This window comes from Nyctereutes procyonoides, unplaced genomic scaffold, assembly GCF_905146905.1.
Source record: "Nyctereutes procyonoides isolate TBG_1078 unplaced genomic scaffold, NYPRO_anot_genome, whole genome shotgun sequence".
NCBI classification, from domain to species: Eukaryota; Metazoa; Chordata; class Mammalia; order Carnivora; family Canidae; genus Nyctereutes; species Nyctereutes procyonoides.
Window position 1 is genome coordinate 2,974,102 of NW_026575131.1, and position 24,956 is coordinate 2,999,057.

General features: G+C 49.7%; 1 protein-coding gene across 1 annotated transcript in view; it reads left to right on the forward strand.

The window, feature by feature from the left end:
- The first annotated feature begins 6,884 nt into the window (after positions 1-6,884).
- Positions 6,885-24,956, forward strand: part of RAB43 (RAB43, member RAS oncogene family) — a 37,083-nt gene continuing 19,011 nt past the window's right edge. Inside the window, exon 1 of the mRNA XM_055344906.1 lies at positions 6,885-7,206. Within this exon, the coding sequence (XP_055200881.1) occupies positions 7,003-7,206 (204 nt within the window). The 5' untranslated portion in view covers positions 6,885-7,002. The remainder of the gene's footprint in view (positions 7,207-24,956) is intronic.

A 24,956-nucleotide genomic window follows, 5' to 3' on the forward strand; every position in this document is an offset into this window, starting at 1 on the left:
CTTCCATGTCTGTAGCGTGTTCCGCAGGCAAGTGCTGGCAGCCCCAGGATGCAAGGTGGGGACAGAGGCCCAAAGCACACAGCCCCGGCGTGGGAGGGAGGAGACTCATCTCAGCTCCCTCCATTCTCACAGCCGAGGTGGGCGGGCAGAGCTGGCCTTGCTACAGCCCCCGAGGTGGCCCGGGGAGAGCACGCACAGATGCCCAGGAAGCAGCAGTGGGAGCCAGCCCGCCATCGGGGCGAATCTTGTCTTTCCCATGGGGGACCCGACGGCAGGCTCTGGGGGCGGGGGCCCCTATCCTGGAGGGCTCCTGGGGGTGCCTGGGAGTCCATGTCAGGAGCAGGTGGTTGTCCTCTGGGCCCAGGGCCCCAGCTGGGACTGTTGGTATGCAGAAGGCCCTGCTTGGGGCAGCTGCAGCAAGGTGGGCTCTTCAGGTGGGTCTGGGGGTCAGCCCATCGGGAGCAGCGGGGCCAGGAAAGGGCAGAGCCCTGTGGGCTGGGGGTGGTGAGTGTCAGGGTAGAGTGTGGCCGGCTGTGAACGGCCCTGATGGGCCCTGAGGGGAGTCTGTGGGCGGCAGGGGCCTGCAGGTCCAAGCCAGGGGGTGACCTGCTCAAGGAAGGTGTGTGGAGCTGGGCGTGGAGGCAGGAGGCGGGAGCCAGGCCGGGCAGAGGCTGCTGGGGTGGGGGGCAGCCGTGAGGGAAGGGTGCCTGGGGTGGGGGCACCCTGCATCCCTGAAGGAAGGGCTGGCGACATCCCTCCTCAGCTGAGCCCCTGGGGGAATGTGTCTAGGGAGTAGGGGAGTCGGGCTTGGAGCTTTGGATGCCCCCACAGGAAGGGCAGGGCCAGGCTCAGCTCTTAGAGCCCCTGGCCTCAGTTTCCCTGCTTTAAATAAGCCCAGGGCCTTGTCCCGGGGTCTGGCAGTTCCCTGGCGTGGACAGAGGTGAGAGAGGGCAGGGCCCTCCTCACAGCCTCCGGGGGGGGGGGGCATGTGGTGGCCCAGCTCGGACCTCCGGGTTAGGGCTTTGTCTCCCAAGGGGCCCATGCAGGCTGGAGGCTGCCCTGCATTCTAGGACAGCAGGAGATTCAAACCACAGGCATTTCTTCTCCCTGGAAAAGGTGATTGGAAGTGCCTGGAGCGTGGCCCCTCTGGGATGTCCAGGCTCCCGGCCTTCATCACTCACTCAGTGGAATTACCAGGCTTCTGACCTCTGGACAGAACCAGAAACAGGAGCCCCTGTTTACAAAGCCCTCCCAGCTGGGATCTTAGGATGCTTGCTGGGCTGCAGGCAGGACAGAAATCAGGGTCCCCCATCTGAGGACACAGAGGCTGGGTAGGAAAGCAGCTAAGATAGTGGCAGTGGACCCAACCCCAGGCTTCTTGTCCCGCAGGCCCTGGCTGCTCACCTGCCAGAGGCGCTGGAGGGAAGATCTCTGCAGGGTTCCTGTACCAGGCCTGGAACAGCAGGGGAATCAGCTTGTCAGTGTCCCCATTGGTGAGGATGTGGTTCCCTTGGCTCAGTTCATTGCTCAGAGGCAAAGGAACCAGTCTTGGGAGCCTTGATTTTGTTGACAAAATCTGTTCTGTGGTTTATATTAGCTTTGGCTCTGTCTGCGTGAAGTTTCCAAAAATGTAACTTTCCATAGATACACTTCCATAGACTTCCCTCCCCTTTGCTCACTCCACTGGTTTTCCTATGAGTGAAACCAGTCTTTTCTTGTTTTACTTTAAGATTCATCAGGCCAGCTCCACTCAGGCCTCAGATCAGCCTTCCTCCCCCTGCCTTCCCACCCACCCTGCACTCTGTCCCCCTGACACTTGTGTTCCTGCTCTTGAGCAATTTATAAACAAGGAAGAGATTAAAATCTTTCTCCTCTGCCCCTGGATACCTTGGGTGGCTGTGAGAGGAACAAGGCTGTCACGAGGATACAGCGGTGTAGATTGTGTCACTGTACAGGCTGTCCCACTCTCACCCCCACCCCATCCTCTGATGACTCTCCTGGAGAAGAGAGGACCGGCCTCCCCCTGCCTCTCCAAAGCCCCAGGAAAGGATGAAGTGGGGGTATCTCATCCCCTGCCCTCAGGAACTGGGAAGCTGTGACAGTAGGAGCCCATCTGGGAACATCAGGCCTTCCCACTGGACAGGCAGTGCTTAACAAATGAGCAGACAGGTCCTTGGGGGGAACTAGTAACAGCACCCCCATCTTCAGGCATTTTCATATCTGTTCCCCTCCTGTTTCACTCCCTTCCCCCCCCAACCCCCCCCACCCAAGAAATAAGAATATGTAGAGGGAAGTTCAGTTGCAGGGCTGAGCAGTGCATGAGTTCCTGCACAAGATATTTTTCTGTAAGTCTCAGAGCCTGGGTTTCTGCCTCGGTGTGGTGAGGAGTAGGGAGAGGGGGTCTGATCCCCATCAGTCCCTCTCTCTAGGCCATACAGGATTCTGTGAAACTTGGCAAGTTGGAGGGTCTGGGCAATAGGGGAGGGGAACAGATGGTGTTGGAGGAGTAAGGTGGAACACTGGGTGTTCCAGAGTCTGGGGCTCATCACAGACGTTTGAGCAGGGAAGTGACCTCATGAGAGTCCTTCCAGCAAACCCATTTGGTGGGGGCGGGGGACCGTGGGGACTAGAAGCAGGAGAGGAAGCCAGGGTGCTCCTGGGTGGGGGCACTGCATCAGGTGGAGGGTGGCAGTGGGGGTGGGAGGGCAGCATGGTGTTGGTAGAGGTGGGAGTAGGGGTGCTGAGGGCCGTAGGATCCCTTATTTTCAGGCAGAGCCTCAAGAGTGAAATGGGTGCCATCGACAGAAGCAGGGAGGGCTAGGGTTCATTTGACCCGTGTTTATGACATTTTGGGGTTCTGGGAGGGGAGAGAGAGTTGGCTGGCTGGCATTTCTTTGGCCTCCAGGTGGGCTGAGGGCTGGCCCCTGGGAGGGAGCCTTCCTAGTCCTCAGCCAGCATCAGCCTACCTAAGTCTACAACTGTGGCAAGATAGCTTTGTTTCCTTGCTGCTCTCATTATATTCTAATATTGTGTAGCAAGCACTCTTCTATGTTAAGAATGGAGGGTATCATGGTTGATGTCTAGTCTTCATTTCTTTACAGTGTTTTCTCACCTTCATGTCTGATGGGGGCACATTTTTAGCACTAAGTCTAGGTGCTGCCAAATAAAACTCAGATGACACGTGGTTAGAGGCTGTATATTTTAATCATGGTGACCATTGGAAAGAATAGAGATGGAGGAAGAAAGAATGGAGGGAGGAGCCAAGAAAGGGGAAGAAAGATGGCTTTTGTCCCTTAAACACTTGGAGGAGTTCTGATCCACAGACCATTGGGATTATAGCAGATCCCTCAGTTTATCTATTAAGGATGTTATGCCCCCATGTGACAACAGTATAAACACAGTTAAAACTCAGCCCACGCTCCACTAGCTTTAAGAATGTTAAATTTTTATTTTTTTAAGATTTTATTTATTTGAGAGAGAGAGTAAGAGAGCAAGCATGAGTAGGGGGTGAGGAGAGGGAGAGGAAGAAGCAGACTCTGCTGAGCAGGGAGCCCAACACAGGGCTCAATCCCAGGACCCCCAGATCATGACCTAAGTCACCCAGCTGCATAACTGACCAAGCCACCCAGGTGCCCCAAGAATGTTAAATTCTTGATACATTTTTAAAAATTTGAGATATGCATTATTATAAATCTGGGGCATTATGTGAGATACATAAACATATTTTTAAAAGATTTTATTTATTTATTCATGAGAGAGAGAGAGAGAGAGAGAGAGAGGCAGAGACACAGGCAGAGGGAGAAGCAGGCCCCATGCAGGGAGCCTGACATGGGATCCAGGGACTCCAGGATCATGCCCTGGGCTGAAGGCAGGCTCTGTTTTTTTTTTTTTTTTTTTTAATTTATGATAGTCACAGAGAGAGAGAGAGAGAGAGAGGCAGAGACACAGGCAGAGGGAGAAGCGGGCTCCATGCACCGGGAGCCTGATGTGTGAAGGCAGGCTCTGAACAGCAGAGCCACTCAGGGATCCCCTCATAAGCATTTTTGAATTTGAATTACTGTTTCAAATGAGCATAAACTTACCACCAAAAGAAAGAAAATAAAGATATTTTTTAACAGTTTTATTGAGGTGTAATTTATTTATTTATTTTTTTTGAGGTGTAATTTATGTACCATCAATTCCACCCATTGTAAGTGTACAATTTAAGGATTTTATAAATTCCTTGAGTCCTGTAGCCCTCATGACCATCTAGTTTTATTTTATTTTAAAGATTTTTATTTGAGAGAGAGAGGATGAGTGAGTGGGGGGAGGGGCAGAGGGAGAAGGAGAGGCAGACTGGAGACTCAGTCCCAGGACCCTAAGATCATGACTTGAGCCCAAGGCAGACACTTAACTGACTGAGCCACCCAGGCACCCGACAGTCTAGTTTTAGAACATTTCCATCACCCTACAAAGATAAGTGGTAGCTGGACTTTTCTGGCAAAATCCATAGGAGACAAACGCACCTCCACCCGACCCTAAGTCAATTCCAGGCAAGGCAAATGTAAAGGCCATTTCAGTTATTCCGCTACCTCTCCTCCTCACCCTGCAAATGTCTACACTTTTCCTTCCTCTTCCCATGTTTCCAGTAGTTGAGTCTTGGCTCATCCTGGCCCCTGGGCTCACCTTTTCCTTCCCTCTCTCCACCAGTGGCTGTGAGTAGCCACTCTGGGCTGGGACAGATGTTTTTTTTCTGGACTTTGAGAAAAAGTTATGAACTTTGAGACATGCCCCAGAGCCAACGGCAACATGTGGATGCCTCCCATCCCATGTCCTTCTACCTCGGAATGGGAGGCTATTTCCTGACACCACAGTCTGATGTTATAAAGCTGGGCTCCCAGAATTGCTTTTCCATGGCACTTTGGGGGTCCATGCCTGGCACGATTGGGTATTTCCCATGGGAGAACAGTTGACACTGTTCCAGAATAGATTGCTCCTGCATCTTCTCCATGGGTCTGTCTTTGCTTCCTCATCCAGTCTCTTCCCCATTTGGCTGGTAAAGGTGGTCAGGGATCCTCAAGGTACTACTGGTCCTGGTGGACTTGCCCTTTGTGGTCTTCTTAAGCCACGGGAAAGCCCTCTTCCCTTTTCTGCTGGAGAGGGTATGGATTTTTGTCTGCTTTTTCACTGGGCCAAGGGCCCAGTGTTCCAAGGGCCTTGAACAGTACCTGAACCGTAGTAGCATTAATCAAATTTATTGAACCAAGAAGAATTGGATTCTGAAGAGGGGTGGAAGTATTCTCAAAGCCCCTTGTGGGGATAGGTCCCATCTGATCTATTTTAAGCTTTTTTTTTTCCTTTTGATTTTTAAAAAGATTTTATTTATTTATTCATGAGAGACATAGAGGCAGAGACCTAGGGAGAAGCAGACTCCCCACGGGGACCCTGATGTAGGACTCCATCCCAGGACCCCCGGGGTCATGATCTGAGCCAAAGGCAGATATGCTCAACCACTGAGCCACCCAGGCGTCTCTATCCTAAACTCCTTTATAGACATTTGGGTTTCATTTTTCCAAGGACCCTTGGTTAATGGGCTATCTTGGCAGGAGCTGGTCTGCCCTTCCACAAAACTCCCCACAAACCTATCCATGTTCCTTTGCTCAGGCCAGTCATTGGTGCTGTTTGGCTGGGTCAGTTTGCCCAACTGGGCCCATTATAACCCCAACTCAGCCAGCCCACCCTGAGCCATTTGGACAGCTGCTTCAACCATCACTAGGCTGCCTTTGGGGGTTGTGATCTCTCAACTCCTCTGGCCTAGCCATCCACCACACGGTCTCTCTAGTTTCCCTCTCTCTAGAGTCCTGAAAGGGGGGGGGGGTCACTTTGAGCACACAGCCTTCAGGTCTCTTTCCCCACTGGGATTCTGGTCTTCACCCTAGTTTGTAGTCAGCTTGATTTCTGGCCTCACTGAAGCCTTCTCGTTCCTGGTAGTGGGCCCTTGTGCCTTTCCCTTCCGTGTGGGAAGATGCTATCACCTATCCCCGTCCTCTGTTAGAGGGATGCTGCATTATCGGCCCTGCAGAAGGGACGCTGCGTTGTGGTCCCCTTCCCGGCGGATCCATTCTAGAGGAGGCCATGGCCGTTCTGGGTACATTGGCTGGGTTAATAGGCCCCCAGGCCTGCAGGCCCAGAGACCACCACTCCCTTGAGCCTGCTCCTGACTGCTCAGGGCCTGCAGCCTGGCCCGCAGGCGATGGGGCGCGTGGCGAGCGCTGGGGGCGGGGCTGCGAGCCGAGTTGGGTTGTGGGCGGGCTTAGGGGCGGGGCTGAGAAGCCGACGTCGACCGGCCGAGGGCCGCTAGTCGGGCTGGGGGCGGGGCCAGGAGCCGGGCTGGGGGCGGGGCCTGCTCGGGGTGTGGCTGAGGGCGGAGTCTGTCCCGAGGAGCGCCGAGGCTGGAGCGGGGATGGGGCGGGCCCGAGGTGCTGAGGGTAGTAGAGTCGGGCCGGGGCGGCGCGGGGGGCGGAGCCTGGCCGCGGCGGGGCTGGGGGCGGGCGCGAGGGCTGCGCTGGCCCGGAGCGAGCGGCGGCGGAACTAGGCGAGCCCGGGGCTGAGCGGAGGCCCGCGGGCTCCCGGCTGGCCGAGGGCGGGGCCGGGGCCGGGGCCGGGGCGGGAGGCCGGCGGGGGCGGGGCCGGGGCCGGGGCCGGGGCGGGAGGCCGGCGGGGCGGGCCGGGGCCGGGGCGGGGCCGCGGGGGCCGGCGGGGCGGGGCCGGGGCCGGGGCGGGAGGCCGGCGGGGGCGGGGCCGGGGCCGGGGCCGGGGCGGGAGGCCGGCGGGGGCGGGGCCGGGGCCGGGGGCGGGGCCGGGGCGGGAGGCCGGCGGGGGCGGGGCGGGGCCGGGGCCGGCAGTCGGCGGCGCCCCTTCTTCAGGTGTTGCGGCGGTTCCACGTCGCCAGGCGGTCCGCGGCTTCCGCGCGCTCAGGCTGCTCAGCGTGTGGAGCGCCGGCCCTTCGGCTCCCGCGCGGCCATGGCGGGCCCAGGCCCGGGCCCGGGGGACCCGGACGAGCAGTACGATTTCCTGTTCAAGCTGGTGCTGGTGGGCGACGCGAGCGTGGGCAAGACGTGCGTGGTGCAGCGCTTCAAGACCGGCGCCTTCTCGGAGCGCCAGGGCAGCACCATCGGCGTCGACTTCACCATGAAGACGCTGGAGATCCAGGGCAAGCGGGTCAAGGTGGGAGGCCCGGCCCGGAGTCGCGGCGCGGGGGCGGCCTGGCCCTCTGGCCGCTCCGACGGGCCCCGCGGTCCGCCAGCGCCCCCAGAAGGCGCCCCCTCCGCGGGGGCGGGGGCGGGGGCGGGGGCGGGGGCTGCGGGAGCCCGCGGCCGCAGCGAGCGCCCCGGATGGCCCTCGGGTTTCTGGCAGATCCCTTCCCTGCCCCTTCCCCTTCCTCCTGCGGGAGCAGGCCCGGGCTTGGGGTCTGGGTCCGGGTCAGTCCTCGGGGCGCCGGCCTCGGGGGCGTGCGCGTGCGGGGGGTCCTGCGGGGGAGGAGGCCCCACCCTCCCGAGCCCACCCGCCGCGGGCTCTTGCTCCGAAATGACCTCGCCCGTGGAAGGAAGGCAGCAGAGCGCCTCGGAGCGCGGGGGGCCGAGGGGCGCCGGGCGGCCTGCCCCTCCCCGCCGCGTTCCGAGCGCCCAGCGCGGCGGCCCTGGCGGGGGAGCCGGCCGCGGGAGCACCCTCCCTCCCGCGACTGCGGGGCACCGGGAGGCAGTTGCTTCTAGGACCGGAGGGCCAAACTTTTTGTCAGAGTTTCCGGCCTGGCCACGCCTCCCCGCAGTCTCTTTGTGGACTCGGTGGTGGAACTTCACTCGACGAGGGCCGGCACTGGGTCCCCTCCCCCAGCTGGAGTGTGGTAGAAACTGGAAAGTTCACAGATACCGGAAGGTGGGGGAGAGGACCGAACTTTGGCAGCGGCTCTGAATAGAAACAGCAGGATGTAGTTGCCACAATGTCCTGGCAATGGTTTGATAAATAATATTTATGATTGATGAATCAGAGTCTCTTGCCCTGGCCACCAGCCCTCCCTAATAAGAGTTGGGAGACCATGGCCAGGACGGAGCATTGTTTTTGCTCAGTATCTTTACTCCACTGAGCTGTGCAGAAATCTTTTCCATTCTTTCATGGTTTTGAGTTCACGTATCTGCAGGACGGCTCCTGAGAGCACTGAGCAGGGGCAGCACAGGGCAAGTGTTATCTCCTGTTATCTCTGTGTTTTCTAGAAGTTGAGCCAGGTATTGGAGTCCCTGGAGATCTGATGCTTTGGGTCCCTGGGCTGCTGTAGCCGTGCTCATGCTTGTCTTTTGCACGGTATTTAGCTCTTTGTTTCTGCAAAATTGGCATAATTTCTGGGTGTCGCCTACCTCATGTCCCTCCATGGAGACATAGTACGCCAACAAACTTGACGCGGCCACAGTGCCTCTAGGGTTGATGTGCCAGGGGAAGCAGAAACTCCCTGCCTGAAGGGTTTGTTTTATTTGTTTTGTTTTAATAATATTTTGGGTTTCTGTGTGTTTCTTTTGGTTTCCTTAGGATAGAAAGATAGGAGCAAGGTGTGGCAGGCAGCTTTGAGTCATTATTTGGGACCACCCCTTTGGAACAGGTGGCGAGGGAAGGGCTGGAGGATGGGTGGAGTGTGTCTGTGGATGACTTTGTGCCCTGTGATGATGCCAGCAGCCACAGGGAAAGTGGAGTTCCTAAAATATAGGCATAAATAGCAGTGGCTGCTTCTGCAAGCTGTGGGCCGGTCTTCTCTTGCACCCGTGTGTTTGTGGTGGCTGGGTGCTGACGGTGGTCAAGGAGGGGGCAGGGTGTTCCTGTTTACCTGGCGAGATAACAGCCTGTGCCCCAGTGGAGCCCAGGGTGTACTGTGTACCCGAGCACGGGTTATGCAACACAGGGCAGGCAGTTCACGATTTCTTTTCCTTATGGGCACCTCCACATTGTTCTTAGGACACAGCTGGGTGGGATTGGGATCAGGACACTGGATGGATGGTAAAACCCCTCCACATAATGGCTTCCCCTTTTGAGAGTCTGTTGTGTGCCAGCTGATTTACAGATGTGTTCTTACTAACCCCGTCTGGCATAGGACAGGGTGGCCCTGGCACCCACAGCAAGTAACTGACAGAGCTGGGCATTTTTCTTCCAGTTTTTCTGACTCTACAGGGTTGAGGTCTTTCCCCTGTGCCAGACTGCTTCTTAGAATCTGATTGGAGTGGAAGAATTTTTGGCGATTATCTACATCCTCATTTTGTAGTCAGAGAAACCTGAGGCCCAGGGTGCTAAAGAGGCATTGAATTGAAACTGAGCAGCAGTGGGTGGGGGACATTCCTTCAAGTGGCAGTTTGGGGGCTCTACTGACTCAGCAGGAGCAAGTCACTTTTGCTTTCCTCAGGTGTCTTCATAAACATCAGGTTCATGATTTAACTTCCACTCCTTTAACTTCACCCACTTTACGTGTACTGTTGTGTGAATTTTTTTTTTTATTTAAATTTTTATTTATTTATGATAGGCACACAGTGAGAGAGAGAGAGGCAGAGACACAGGCAGAGGGAGAAGCAGGCTCCATGCACCGGGAGCCCGATGTGGGACTCGACCCTGGGTCTCCAGGACCGCGCCCTGGGCCAAAGGCAGGCGCCAAACCACTGCGCCACCCAGGGATCCCTGTTGTGTGAATTTTGACGAAACGTATGCAGCCCCATAATCACCTCCACAATCACAGTATAGAATACTTCCAGCAACACAGAAAGTTCCATGTCCCTTTGTGTCAGTGTGCTCCCTTCACCCCAGCCCCTGGCAATCACTGATCTGTTTTCTCTCCCTATAGCTTCAGCAGTGTGATTTTAACTGGAACCTTTGATGAACCAGATTTTATTGTTATTGTTCCTGCAGAAAGTGTGCCCACATCAGGGATTTAATTTAAAACCTTTGCAGGGGCTGCCTGGGGTCCAGCAGGCATCCGGTGTCATATCCCAAACCTCCTCCCTGTACTTTTTTGTTGGACCTTGAAGAACCCAGACATAGATCACCTGGTGTTTTTCCAGCTCCTCTGAGCTCCAGGATGTGGGGGTATCCCCTGAGGGGTCGGGGGTGGGAGCCGGGAAAGCCAAGAGGCCACAAGGTCGGAAGGGCCTTAACTAGCTTCTCACCTAGACAGAGCAAAACTACTTGTATCCAGTTTGGTATTGAGGTTCCACTTGTTTTCATTTGACTGCTAAAAAAATTAAGAAGTTACAACTTTACAGATCTAATTAAACCTCTTTATTTCTATAGTCACTTCTAGTTGCAACCAGAATGACATCCAGACTGCTCACCTGAAGAGGTGGGCCCCTGTCTGCCTTGGCTGGTTTAGCTCCTTCCCTCTGCCCCTCACTGAGTGCTTTCTGGCCTCACTGGCCTTCTCTCTCCTTCAGACAGGCCTGCCTTGGGCTCTTTATCCCCTTGCTTGTCATACTGTGTCCCTACATCCCCCTGCTGCCTCATCATTTGGCTCCCACTGCAGATGCCTCCTTTTCAGAGAGAGGCCTTCCCTGCCCTTTTGGACCTTCTGTTCCATTACAGGGTAAGGTCAGGGATAAGTTCATAGCACTTATCAGGACTTAAAATGACCTCATGTGACAGTCTCCTCCTGTACAAGGCCTGTCAGCTCCTTGAAAGTGCAGGGATCCAGTCTCCTTTGTGGGCCTGCGAGTCCCCGCACCTACAACAGTGTTAGATGCGTGGTGTGGGGTACATGTCTGCGAGTTGATTCTTATTAATCGAGGGGAAGCTGAGGCCAAAATAAATGAAGTAACCAGCATGCGGAAGGCCACACACAAGTCAATGGTAGAACTGGGACTTGAACTCAGGGTCTGCCTGGGTCGTAAGCCCAGTGCTCATTTTTACACTTGACCACCCGTCTGAGTCTCTCTGAGTTCATAGTGATGACTCTGAGAGTCTGCAAGTTAATGAATCTAGTAAAAAAAATGTGGTTGCAGCCACCACGCTTGAGAAACAGTGTGGACTTGGGCATTTTATAGATTTTTCAGTAGTAAGAGTTGAAGCCTTCACGAGTTTCAGGATGTTTTTCCACTGCCAGAACATCTAGCCAGCCCGGAACAGCTCACATAGCCCGCTGTGCTGATTAGTAAAGTTCCTTATGGGGTGCTGGGTTCCTGTGCCCTTCCCCATGTGGATTCATGCAGCTCTAGCTATGCGGGGTTGCATCTTTCAAACTGTGGGGGTTCCAAAAGAGAACAGTGGCTTAGGAGTATGAAAATCAGGGGCACCAGGGTGGCTCAGTGGTTTTGTGCCTGCCTTCGGCTCAAGTCGTGATCCCAGGGTCCTGGGGATCAAGTCGCCCATCAGACTCCCCGCAGGGAACCTGCTTCTCCCTCTGCCTGGGTCTCTTTAAAAAAAAATTTTTTTTTTTTTTAAAAAGGAGCGTGAAGGTCTGAGTCTTCCTACTCTACCACAACTGTGGCCAATTCCTTTTTTTCTTAAAGATTTTATTTATTTATTTATTCATGAAAGAGAGGGAGAGGCAGACACGGGCAGAGGGAAAAGGAGGCTCCATGCAGGGAGCCCAATGTGGGACTCAATCCCAGGACTCCAGGATCATGACCTGAGCCAAAGGCAGACGCCCAGCTGCTGAGCCACCCAGGTGTCCCTCCTTTTTCTTTCTTAGAGCCCATGGCTTCCTCATCTGTGAGTTGCAACTACTGATCTTTGCTCTGCCTGCTTCTTAGGATTGTTGGAAAACTCTAGACATGGTTAAAATAGTGTAAAAATTCCCTTTATATATTTTTGAATAGATAATCCATCTACATGGTCCAGAATTTCAAAATTTCAAGGGCACACAGTTAAAAAAAAAAAAAAAAAAAAACTCCCTTCCACCTTTGTCTCCCAACCCTACAGTGCCCTCTAAGAAGAGGCAGTCAGTGTTACTGGATTCTGGTCTATCCTGAAAGTGCTATTGTGAATAAGGCCAAGGAATTACAAATATGAGGACTTAAATTATTACTGCTGTTGTTACCATTCTCCTCTGTAGATCAGACAGGTGATGTCTTAACTCCCCTCTCCCCTACCCTTTGCTTCCTCTCTGCCATCCTCATCCTCAGTGTCCCCCAGGAATCTTAGCTGGTTCTAAATCCTTAAAACACTATGAGAGCTTTTCTACTCTGTCTTATCTGGGGCAGCACAAAGGCCTGTTATGTAAACTCGTTTTGCAGATCACTGGGGACACAGGCCTCAAGTCCACACACACAGGTTAGCCTTGTCAAATTGTACCCCCTTTATTCAGCTCTCTATCAGGTTCACTCTCCTCTTGTTGGGATGTTGCCGTATCTCTCCTTCACAGAGGTAAGGTTTATGCCCTTGGGCCTTGGCTCTCTAGCTGCCCTGGGCCCTGCAAGTCACCTTTGTTTTTGTAGCTGCTCCTGGCACTTCCAAAAGAGGGGGCAGGGGCCGGGAAATAAGAACCGTCTTCTTTTTCGAGTTTACATCCTCTGGGCGTCCAATCAGAGGTCTGATTTTGCTCTTTGGTTCAGGTGCTTTTCTGATTTGGGTCATACTGGTTTGACTTTTCCAGTTTTGATCAGAAAGAGCAAAAGGACTGTTAGATAAGAAAGAAGTTCTGGGTCATGCTGGTTGTCTGAAGAAATCTGTTCTTGAGGCCAATGATGGCCATCCCCGTTGCAAGATAAACCTTGCCTCCCGAGGTTTCTGACAGTCCTGGGATAGCACATTTCATGGAAAGACAGTGGAAGGAGGGCCAGTGTTAGACCCCCACCGCGGCACCACCTTTAAATCTTGGCTTTGCCTTCTAGTGTTCTGGGCATGTGACGTCACCACTTTTGATCTGCTTCACTTGCAAATCGCTTGGCTTTAGGGACCTGGCCCATTGCAGATCATCAGTAAACAGGGGGCCTGTCATTGGTGTGGCAATCACCTGAGAGAGAGAAAGTGTGGCTTGAGGAGTCCAGAAGCTTGGCTTCTCGGCCTGGGTGCTCAGCTGACCTTGTGCAAGTCACTTCACTGACCTGTTACTCTAACAGTGAGCTACAGAAGGAATCCCTGTCTCACCTACCCACATAGGATTTGCTCATGGGGATGAGAAGGATCCCCATCTTACAGAGCAAAAGATCAAGGCTTGTGGGTGGCAGATCTGAAAAGAACTTATCCTTCAGGCTCCTGGTCTGGTGCTTACCCTCACTGCTGTGCTATGCCCTTTTCCACTGGGAGAACATGCATAAGCACCACATATGCATGGAAAGGTTTGGGACGAGTTTAATATCTGGGCTGTCATAGATCACTTGCATTTTACTTTTTTTGTGTGTTTTGATTAGCAGTACGATAACAGCATCTTAATGCCAGGTGCTTGTTAAACAAACAAATCCTGATTAATTCAGATGAATTGGGTGAATTGGTGCATATGGATAGTGTGAACAAAAGAAAAAACCCATCTTTACAATGGTTTACAAAATGCTGTTCTCTTGAACATGTTGCAACAGAACTTGAGCAAGTGCTGTTAGAGAGAGGATCTCTCCAACCTGCTGTGATAAATTAATCAGCAAGGATCAATTCTCTCTTCTTTTTTTTTTTTAAAGATTTTATTCATTTATTCATGAGAGACACACAGAGAGAGGCAGAGACACAGACAGAGGGAGAAGCTGACTCCATGCAGGGAGCCCAATGTGGGGCTCCATCCCAGGACCCCCGGATCATGCCCTGAGCTGAAGGCAGATGCTCAACCACTGAGCCACCCAGGCGTCCCAAGGACCATTTCTCATTAATAGCTCCCATATCTATATACCGTGACACACATGGACTCCTCTGATCTTACTTGTACTCCTTTGTCTTACAAGCTTCCCTTTCTTGTGCTGGGAAAAGAGGAACTTAGTCCTAGATGAGGTGTGTTAGCATTGTGGGTTCTTCAAGGTTTTTGCACCTGTTCATCAGTGTTTGAGGTGACACTGTCCCAAATCTGGAGCGTGACTAAGGAGTAATGTGGCTGATTTGTAAACAGTAGTGACCTAGAACCTAATGTGTCCATGAGCGCTGCCTCTTTCAAAGTAGTCTCCTTCAGAAATTGTGTGCGCATTTCCCAAATGTTTGATCAGCTGTTGACGATCCTTATTCACATTCTTTGGGACCTACAGCTCTTCCTTCTGGCAGGTCTTTCTGGGGTGTATTTGAGAGCATTCCATAGAGGTAGCGGTTCTTCTGTTCTTTGGTCCAAAGTGAGGTCTTACCTATAAAGCCACAATTCTGGTGCCAGGGGGGCTTGCCTGAGGGCCCTGACAGCAATTGCAGTGTGTGTTGGGCAGGGACAGGTCATTGGAATGTGTCACCTGTTGAGGCGACTGCTTTTAAGAGGATGCTGTTCATCTTGCTTGATATGAGAGGCCTAAAAGTTTGGCTTCCAGCTCATGGCTCATGGGTGGGTTAGGTTAGCTGATGCTGGTGGTGTGGGACCATTTCATCACTGAAGAATTCCATCACTCACTGAAAAAAAAAAAAAAAAGTCTTACAATTTCAAGCCAGGTAATTCCCACTCCTGGCATTTTGATGCCTGAGAAGGGTAAAAATTAGGTATTTTTAAAATTAAAAATATTCTGAAGTGCCTGGGTGGCTTATTCAGTTAAGTGTCCAACTCTTGATTTTGGCACAGGTCATGATCTTGGGGTTATAAGATTGAGCCCCAAGTTGTTGGGGTCCATACTCAGTGTGGAGTCTGCTTGAGATTCTCTCCTTCCCTCTCCTTCTGCCTCCTGCTCACATGCTCTGTTTCTCAAATAAATAAATAAAAATCTAAAAAATTTTTTAAAAAAATCTGTTTACATTTTCCAGTGAAAAACTTTGATTTTTTTCTTGATTTAGCTTGTTTTTTATTCTTGGATTTTAGCTCTCTCATGGGTATATAAATAATGGATGATTTCATGATGAAAAGAATGGGTCATAGCTGTCAGAATAAACTTCAGTTTGCTAGCTACAAATTGTGAATATCTGCCATGTTTACATTATAGATAATTACATGGAGAAAGATCAGTTTTATAAAAGACATGAAAATTCTTTGAAATATATAGAAAAAAAATCTGTTATATTATTGAAATCACAAGGGTAGGGCAGCCTGGGTGGCTCAACGGTTTGGTGCTGCCTTCAGCCCAGGGCATAATCCTGGGGACCCGGGATCAAGTCCCACATCGGGCTCCCTGCATGGAGCCTGCTTCTCCCTCTGCCTGTGTCTCTGCCTCTCTCTCTCTCTCTCTCTCTCTCTCTCTCTCTCTTTCTCTCTCTCTCTCTCTCTGTCTCTGAATAAATAAATAAAATCTTAAAAATCACAAGGTAAGTACCTCAGTGTAAACTTCAATTCTCAAGTTTTCTTTTTTGGTTATTTCCCCCAAAATAAGCCCTTGGAAAGTATTGACTGAATCAACTAGCAAGTAGTGAGACAGAGGGAGGGAAAGCCTTCTAAGCAGGAAAGGGTATGAGTGAAGCTCTGCTTGAAGGCTGGAGTTCATGCACGAGCTGAAGGGCTCCTGGCCAGGAAGGAGAGATAAATGTTGGGTGAATACACGAGATCTTATGGGAACTCAGTGTTGTTTTGTTTGATTTTATGACTTTTATTTTTAATTTTATGACTTTTGAGAAATAGTATCACCATAGCACAAGTTGATGGGGAAATTTTTACAGGCTCATTTGCTGAAAAGCCTAATCTCTTAAAACTGTAACTAGCAAAGTTTGGTTAATTTGATGTGAAATGGTCACGGTTGGTATTTTCAAGTCTAGCATGAAAAACTCATCAAGTATTAAAATACTCTCCAAGCTATAGAATTCCAGCTGGATTCTTCTCTTTACTACTCAGGGGTTCCCCTGCCTCTGAGCAGCAGTATGGTTATGGATGAAGGCCCTAGAGTCTTAAGATGCTTTGGGGCAATTTGCTCTCCATGTGTATATGTGTATGAATACACAACAGATTATTGTTTTACCTCACACGAGGTGGCCTTACTTGACCCTCTTTTTTTTCTTTTAGATTTTATTAATTTATTTTATTGAGAGAGAGAGAGAGAGAGAGAGAGAGAGAGAGAGAGAGAGCCAGTGGGGGGAGGGGCAGAGGGAGAAGAGAATCCCAAGCAAACTCTGCACTGAGCACAGAGCCTGACGTGGGGCTCGATCCCACGACCCCAAGATCATGACCTGAGCTGAAGTTAAGAGTCTGATGCTCAACTGACTGCCACCCAGATGTTCCCTTACTTGCCTATCTTGTCTAAAGTAGCACTCTACCAAGTTCCTTGAAAAAAAAAATCTTTATTGAGATATATAATTCATATGCCATAGAAATCCCCCATTTAAAGTGTTCAGTGTGGTCATGTTGGTTACTCACAGAGTTGTATAGCCATCACCACAATCAGTTTTTATATATTTTCATTACCTCAAAAGAACCCCCCTACCCCTGAGCAGTCATTCTCATTCCTGCTTCCCCAGCACCCACTTGTCTGCTTTCTGTCTCCATAGAGTTGCCTGTTCTGGACACTCCATACAAATGGAATCCTGCAATATTGCAGGCTTTCCTGTGTCTGGCTTCTTTTTGTTTTTGAGGTCTGAGTTACTTTATAATCCTTATTCACCTTGCTTTTTCTTCCTAGCACTTACTACCATCCTCTACACCTCACTGACCTGTTTATTCCCAGGCCCGGGAGGGAATATGAGCTCTGCTGTGTGCCTGCACTTAGCACTGCACCTTCTCTGTTGTTGCAGGAACTGGATTCAGTGACTGGCTTTTTCCACGTCACAAAGTATGTCTTGGCTTCTGTTGGATCTCTCTCCTATGCCACCCTCTTAGTAATTTGGAAGTGTGTATATCCTATTTATATTTATCTTGTTAAATATTTTTTTTAAATTTTTTTTTATTTATTTATGATAGTCACAGAGAGAGAGAGAGAGAGGCAGAGACACAGGCAGAGGGAGAAGCAGGCTCCATGCACCGGGAGCCCGATGTGGGATTCGATCCCGGGTCTCCAGGATCGCGCCCTGGGCCAAAGGCAGGCGCCAAACCGCTGCGCCACCCAGGGATCCCCTATCTTGTTAAATATTAAACGCGTACTCAAATTTATATTTTTCTACCTGTGGTCTAGAATTAGTATCTATTTCTTTGACCCTAAGAGAACAAGAACCCTGGCACACCTTTTTTTCCCTCCTCATTGCCTCCTCACCCCCAATTTCCCCATTGAAATCATCCAGGGTTCTAGTGCCAGACCATTATTGATTTTTTTTGACATTATGCCACCAGCAGTTATTTTGATAACTATTGGATTTTAATTCCAAGTTTTATTTATTGATTTTTGGTTTACTGTTTATAACTTTAGTTCATTTTCATTTTGCCTGAATTGTTCCTCAAGTGATTCTTTCAGAAAGAATCTCTAAGTGACTCTTGAAATCAAGTGACCCTTGATTTCTGATGTTCTGAAATCTTACCATTGTATATCTAGGTTGTGGGATATTTTTTTCATTCACCCTGCTCTGAACTCAGTAGGTATAATCAGAGTGAAAATTCCTTTATTTCTAAAGGTCTTAAGGAATTTTTTTTAAAGATTTATTTATTTATTTGAGAGAGAGAGCAAGCAAGCATGGGTAGAGGGGAGCAGAGGGAGAGGGTGAGAGAAACCCAAACTCCACCCTAAGCATGGAGCCCAACTTGGGGCTCAATCTCGGGACCCTGAGATCATGGCCTGAGCCATAACCAAGAGTCGGATGCTTAACCAACTGCACCACCCAGGCACCTCTGAAGGTCTAAGGAGTTTTTTAAAGATGTCTTTGATTAGCTCTCGTTCTTCCCTCTGGAACTTGCATGGGACAGGAGCTGGAACTTAGGATCTGTTCTCCATATCTCTTATCTTCTCCATCTTAATAGTGTGGTGCTCTATTGTGCTGTGTTCTGGACAAACCCTGGGCTTCACCCTCCAGCACACTGATTTCCTTTTCAACTGTGTCCTTTTTTTTTTTTTTAAGATTTCTTTATTTTAGAGAAAGAGCATGAGCAGGAAGGGCAGAGGGAGAGGAGGAGAGAATCTCAAGCAGACTCTATGCTGAGCGCAGAGCCCACACTGGGCTTGATCCCGAGATCGTGACCTGAGCTGAAATCAAGAGTTGGACACTTCAACTGACTTCACCACCCAGGTGTCCCTCAGTTGTGTCTGTTCTGATCATTTATTCCAGCTCTGTCAAAATCTGTAATTTTGACAATTACAGATTTGGTTTCCAAGATCTCCAGTTGGTTCTTTTTCATATTAGTAATATTGTCATCCTGCAGATAGTATTAATACTCTTTATTTTTCCTGACTTTTTATTATGAAAACTTTCAAGCATATAGAAGTGTTGAAAGAAGAGCACAGTAAACTGTGCTAGGTGGACAAATCTATCCTCCACCTAGATTCAACAGTTCTTCCTGTTTTGCTCTATTTGCTTTATTCTTCTGTATATGTAATGCCCATTTTTTAAAGTTGCAGATAACATGATACATCATGATACATCACCCCATACCATAACGTAATCTTTTAAGAATAGGCATGATTTATATATATATATCTATATATATATATATTTTAATTCCAGGGTAGTTAACATACAGTGTTCTATTAGTTTCAGATGTACAGTATAATGATTCAACAGTTCCATATGTTCCTCAGTGCTCTTCATGACAAGTGTACTCTTAACCCCCTTTATCTATTTCATCCATCCCCCCTCCCATCTCAGGCAGCCACCAGTTTATTTTCTGTATTTAAAAGGCTGTTTTGTCTGTCTCTTTTCGTTTGTTTGCTCTTTTGTTTCTTTTTTTGTTTGTTTTGTTTCTTAAATTCCACATATGAGTGAAACCATATGGTATTTTTCTTTCTCTGTCTGACATATTTTCACTTAGCGTAATACCCTCTAGGTCTGTCCATGTTGTTGCAAATGCCAAGGTCTCATTCTTTTTTATGGCTGAATAGTATTCCATTGAATATCTATACCACTTTGTCTTTATCCATTCATCTATGGTTGGGCAGTAGGGTCACTTCCATGTCTTAGCTATTATAAATAATGCTTCAGTAAACATAGGGGTACAAACATCTTTTATAATTAGTGTTTTCATTTTCTTTGGGTAAGTACCAGCAGTGGAATGATTGGATCATGGAGTAGTTCTATGTTTAATTTTTTGAGGTGCCTCCATACTTTTTTTTTTTCCACAGTGGCGGCATCAGTTGGCATTCTCATCAATGGTGTGCATGAGGGTTTCTTTTTCTCCACATCCTCACCAATACTTATTTCTTGTCTTTTTTATTTTAGTCATTCTGACAGGTGTCAGGTGGTGACATCTCATTGTGGTTTTGATTTTCATTTCCCCAAAAAGAATAAGGACAATACTTTTAACACACCTAAGTCAATCAGTACAGTTGACCCTCAAACAACTGGGTACACTTCTATGCAGATTTTTTACAGTCCAGTTCTGCAAATGTATTCTCTCTTCCTTATGACTTTCTTTTTTTTAAAAGATGTTCTTTTTTTTCTTTAAGATTTATTTATTTATGATAGACATAGAGAGAGAGAGAGAGAGGCAGAGACACAGGAGGAGGGAGAAGCAGGCTCTATGCCGGGAGCCTGACACGGACTCGATCCTGGGACTCCAGGATTGCGCCCTGGGCCAAAGGCAGGCGCTAAACCGCTGAGCCACCCAGGGATCCCCCCCTTATGACTTTCTTAATAACATTTGTTTTCTCTAGCTTATTTTATTGTAAGAATATAATATATAATACATATAACATACAAAATATGTGTTAATCAACTGTTTATGTTATCTTTAAGTCTTCCCATCAACAGTAGGCTATCAGTAGTTAAGTTTTTGGGAAGTCAAAAGTACACAGTTTTTTGACTGCCCAGAGCATTGGTGCCCCTGACCCCTACGTTGTTCAAGGGTCAACTGGTATTTCTGTAAAATAGCACCTACTGTCTAGCCCATTTTTTTCCCAACTTTCTCCCAAATGTCTTTTATAGTGTTTTTCCTCTTTATTTTTTGAAAAGATTTTATTTATTGATTTGAGAGAGAGTGAGCATGAGCAGGGGGAGGGGCAAAGGGAGAGGGAGAAGCAGACTTCATGCTGAGCAGGGAGCCCGACATGGGTCTTTATCCCAGGACCCTGAGAGCATGACATGAGCTGAAGGCAGATGCTTAACTGAGCCACCAGGTGTCCCATTGTTTTTCCTCTTTGAGCCAGAGTCCAATACAAGTTTGGTCCAGAACAATACCTTGCCTTTTTTTTTTTTAATGACTTTTTGTTGTTAATGATACTGATTTTTTATTTTTTAAGATTCACTTCCTGGATTTGTCTCATGGTTCCCTTGTGGTGTCTTTGCACTTGTTCCTTTGTCTCCTGTATTTCCTATAAGCTGGAGGTTGAGTTAGAGGCCCAGTTTGACTTGGGTGGGACAATTTTGGTGATAATGAATCATAAGTAATGTGTATTGCCCATTGCACCACGACAGGTGGCACAGGATGCCAGGTTTGACCACTTGGTTAGGATAGCGTCTACCAGATTTCTCTATTCACATTTATCATCAAAAGATTCCTTTTTGCTCTGTTAACTTTGTTTCTTGAGGTGTCACTTAGGAATCATGGCCTTGAGCTGGCCTTTTCTGTCTGGAGCAGCAGGCAGGATAAAATGGGATTAAAAGGAGGAAATGAAAAATAAATAAACAAACAAATACATAAATAAATGGGGAAAATGTTTGAAACTTAGAAAATGTTCTGTCCAGCTTAATTACTGTTGTTGGTAGATGTTACCATCTGACACCCTGAGACATAAACTGCATATTGGGGAGATTCATTAAATGAATCTGAGTCCTTCCACTCTGTAACTAGCTCTTCTTTCCTGGGCACTGTTCTAAGCTCTAAAGAGAAAAAAAAATGAATAAAAAACAGTCCCTATTCTTCAGGAGCTCAAATCTGGAAACAGCTAGCTCTTGTGCAGTGCTTTTAGTGTTGTTGCCCAGGTTCTGAACCAGGAATTGGAACACATGGCCTGACAAGTATGTGTGTGTTTATTTTGGTGACAGCAAGACTGAATATTGAAAATGAGGACTGTTCCTGCAAAGCTGGGCCCTGTGGTTGCTATGGCTGTCACAGGGGTGTCTGTTGAATGCCACAGGGACACAGAGGAGGCAGCAATCTGCTCTCCCCGGGGGACAGAGGCAGTGAGTTTCAAACTAGGTAGGCCCTGAAAGATAGGTGAGTTTCCCAGTGAGGAAAGATAGAAAGGGCTTTGCTACCAAAGCCATGTGTGTGTAGAGCCTTAGAGGTATGAAAGAGGATGTGTGGTTATTTGTCCAAGTCAAGTGTAGCTAGAGTGTTGGGGGAGATGAGACTATGGAAGGGGCTCAGCTCAGGACCAGACTTCTGATCATGGAAGATGTGTCACCTGTGTCCTGCGGGCTGAGGGAAGCTTTGACTGGGAGACCCACTGTTTGTCCTGAGGGTTGCTGCTTGCTGGAGGCACAATCAACCATGGCTTAGTGGGGGGGCAGCCAAGGGGTCAAGGCTGAGCGGGGCTCCCAGCTTGGCACACTCTCTGTTAACCCTAGTAGCAGGCATGGGAGGGACAGTTTGAGGGAAGGCAGAGCTCATTTAGGGACGTCTAGCATTTGATCCCTCTATCTAATCAGCTGGGTCCTTGCTGCAGAGGAATTTTGAAAAAAGAGAGTGGATGGCTTTTTGTTTTTTAAGATGTTATTTATTCATGAGAGTCACAGAGAGAGAGGCAGAGACACAGGCAGAGGGAGAAGCAGGGTCCCGGGAGCCTGATCGGAACTCGATCCCAGGATCCCAGGATCATGACCTGAGCCAGAAGCAGACGTTCAACTGCTGAGCCCCCCAGGCACCCCAAGCAGATGAGTTTAAGGGAATTACTGTGGAGACAGTGAGGGACCATTTGCCCAGGAAGTCAGAGCCTGTGGCCATGGCTTTAGGACTGCTGCCATTGCTTGCTCTTGGCTTCTTGTAGCCACGGGGTGCTGGCAGTCCACATGTTTGCCAGGGGCCCTCCTGGCCTAGTGGGCCTGCCTGACCACTGACTTGGGTGGGAGGACTCCTGGCAGTCGGCTCTTGTCTGGTCACTCTCTGTTTCCTGCAGTGCCTAAAGAGGCCTATGAGCATGGTTTGGTGGCAGCAGGGATGAGGGCTATGAGGGGGGCTTTGGTTGCTAGGTGGTCTCAGCTGCCCCTGTGAGGGCATCTCTGGGGAGCCGTGGGCCCTTTGGGAGCAACCAAGGCAAGACTCATTCAGAGGCTTTGGTCTTTTTCCCACATCTTGTCTTTTCCCCACCAAGACTGTTCAGGAAGGGGTTTCACCGATTCCTGCAAGAGGTATGAATCATCATTGAGGCTTCTCAGAAGAAACAAAACAAAACAAAGCATTTAAGGTTTCTGGAGGAGCTGCTCACAGTAAAGGGCCTGGGGTTTAGAGTCAGACACAGCTCCTCTGCCGAGGCTGCCCTGTGACCCCGTGGGCCCTATGTAGAGGATAAGAAGATTTAACCTTGGGGATCCCTGGATGGCTCAGTGGTTTGGCGCCTGCCTTCGGCCCAGGGCGTGGTGCTGGAGACCCGGGATCGAGTCCCACATCAGGCTCCCTGCATGGGGCCTGCTTCTTCCTCTGCCTGTGTCTCTGCCTCTCTCTCTCTCTCTCTCTCTCTCTCTCTCTCTCTCTCTGTCTCTGTCTCTGTCTCTCCTGAATAAATAAATAAAATATTAAAAAAAAAAAAAAGACGACTTAACCTTCCTGAGGAAGACACGGGCTGCCAGAACGCTGACACTGGTGGCGCCCGGAGCTTCTCCAAGCACGTGAGGATCCTGCCTGTGCCATCGCTGTGGAGTGGGACTGGTCACTGCTGTTCCTGGGGAGGAAATGCCTACTCTAGGAAGCTTCTGGTACCCTCCTGGACTCTTCCGCTGATGCATGAGATGGGAACCCGAGATTCCCTATCGCTCTTTCACTTCCAGCTGCGGATACCCAGGGAGGGCTGCGTGGTAACAAGGGACAAAGGAATCTGTGAGGCCGGGACCATGAGCCACTGTGTTCAGGGGGCAGGAGGAACTTTGAACTCGGGAGCCTGTCCCCAGCCCCTCCTGCCCGCTGCAGAGGAGCCATTGTGTTCAGCACCATGTTACTTGCCCCTACCCATGTCACTCGCACAGCATGTCCTCGCCCTGCTCCGCATTGCTTGGTCTCTGCCCACCTGCCCGCCTGTCTTCAGCTAACATACTGGACATCTGGCAGCTTCTCCCTATTGCTCCTAATGGTGCACCCATGAGTTGGCTGTGGCCTGTTGGCAAATACCCGGACGGGCAAAGCCCTGGGCTGTGCTCTTCCCTGGAGGACGAGGCCAGAGAAGCAACAGCAGCCAGCCAGAGGAGTAGCCTGCAGGCTCCACCTCCTGGTTCCACTCACCACATCCAAAGACATGATGAAAAAATAGCTCAGGAACCCATCTTTGGGTCAGTCTGACCAGTTTTCAGAATTTTGTCCTGGGAACTAATTTTTCCAAGGTCCTTTTCTACTATGAATAGGCAAGGAACTTTCCACTGTCTGTTTTGTCATGTGGGAGAAAGACTGTCCAAATAAAATCCTCCTCTATTTCCACTGCAGGGTTGGGGGGGTTGGGGACAGTGCCAGACATAGGTTTTGAGAACTGACCCACTAATGGCACTTTATTTTTTTAAAATATTTATTTGAGAGAGAAAGAGCAAGAGCATGAGCTAGATGGGCAGAAGGAGAGGAATGGAATCTCAAACCTACTCCCTGCTGAGCGCAGAGCCCAACATGGGGCTCAAATATACGACCCTGAGATCGTGACATGAACTGAAATCGAGAGTTGGACACCCCACTAATGACGCTTTTAGCCTGCAGAGCTGACTTGATTTCCCCACTAGGGCACATAGGAACTCCTTCCTTAGGGATAGCAGGCATAAATCCCTGGAAAGTGGCTTTAGCCTCACCATACCTCTTGTCCTCCTCTTGTTCCCTCTCTCTGGCCTGACTACCAGGACCTGGCCTTTGGAAGGGTTCCTTTATTGTTGAGTTCTTGGGTCTGTGCCAGGCGACTGGTGGCACAAAGGAGTAAGAGGGGGTCTCTCCCCTCAAGAGCCCATTCTCCATAGCCAGAGAGAGACTTACAGACCAAGAGTGCCCACATGGACAGTCCTAGGCCAGTTCCCTTGAAGAAACCTATTTTTTCATGCCCACAGAATGGTGTTCATCTGGTTTGTTTTTAATTGCATTTACTTGAGGTGAGATAACCTTTGCTGTCATCTTGCTGCATTTTAGGTTCCTTGCCTGACCCCCAAAGGCACCTTAGTTTGGGACACTTAAATTGAATGATGAACTCTGCAGCATATGCTGTCACAGAGGCAAAGACACAGCTGCTAGGGAGCAGGAAGGAAAGAATGAATTCTGTTCTGGGCTGGGGCTTCGGCCTGTGTGTCAGGGAGAGCTCTACTGACCAGGTAACTTTTTCACTACAGTCTTGAAGGTTAGGTAGGAGTTCACCAAAAGGTCAAGATGATGCAATCTGTCCTCGAAAAAGAAGATAAAGACAAGAATATGCCATCCAATGAGCCTGTAGGCAGAGGACTTATGGTGGGTGGAGAAGCAGGTGGATGGGGTGGGTGGTGGTTTCAACTTGGCACATGTGGTATCAGGCTGATGTTGGACTCAGGATAGTGCAACACTCACAGTCATACTAGGATGCAAAGACCCAGTGGTTCCCTTTCCAAAGCCAAGGCCTGGAGCCCAAGCTGTTAGATACAGACCCAGCAGGGCAGGGTGACAGGCTCTAAGGGCAGTAAGGGTATTCATCTGCCTAGCATGGCTTCATGCCAGGCACTATGCTGGGTGCTGCCAGCCAGCCAGGCTCTGCCCTTGT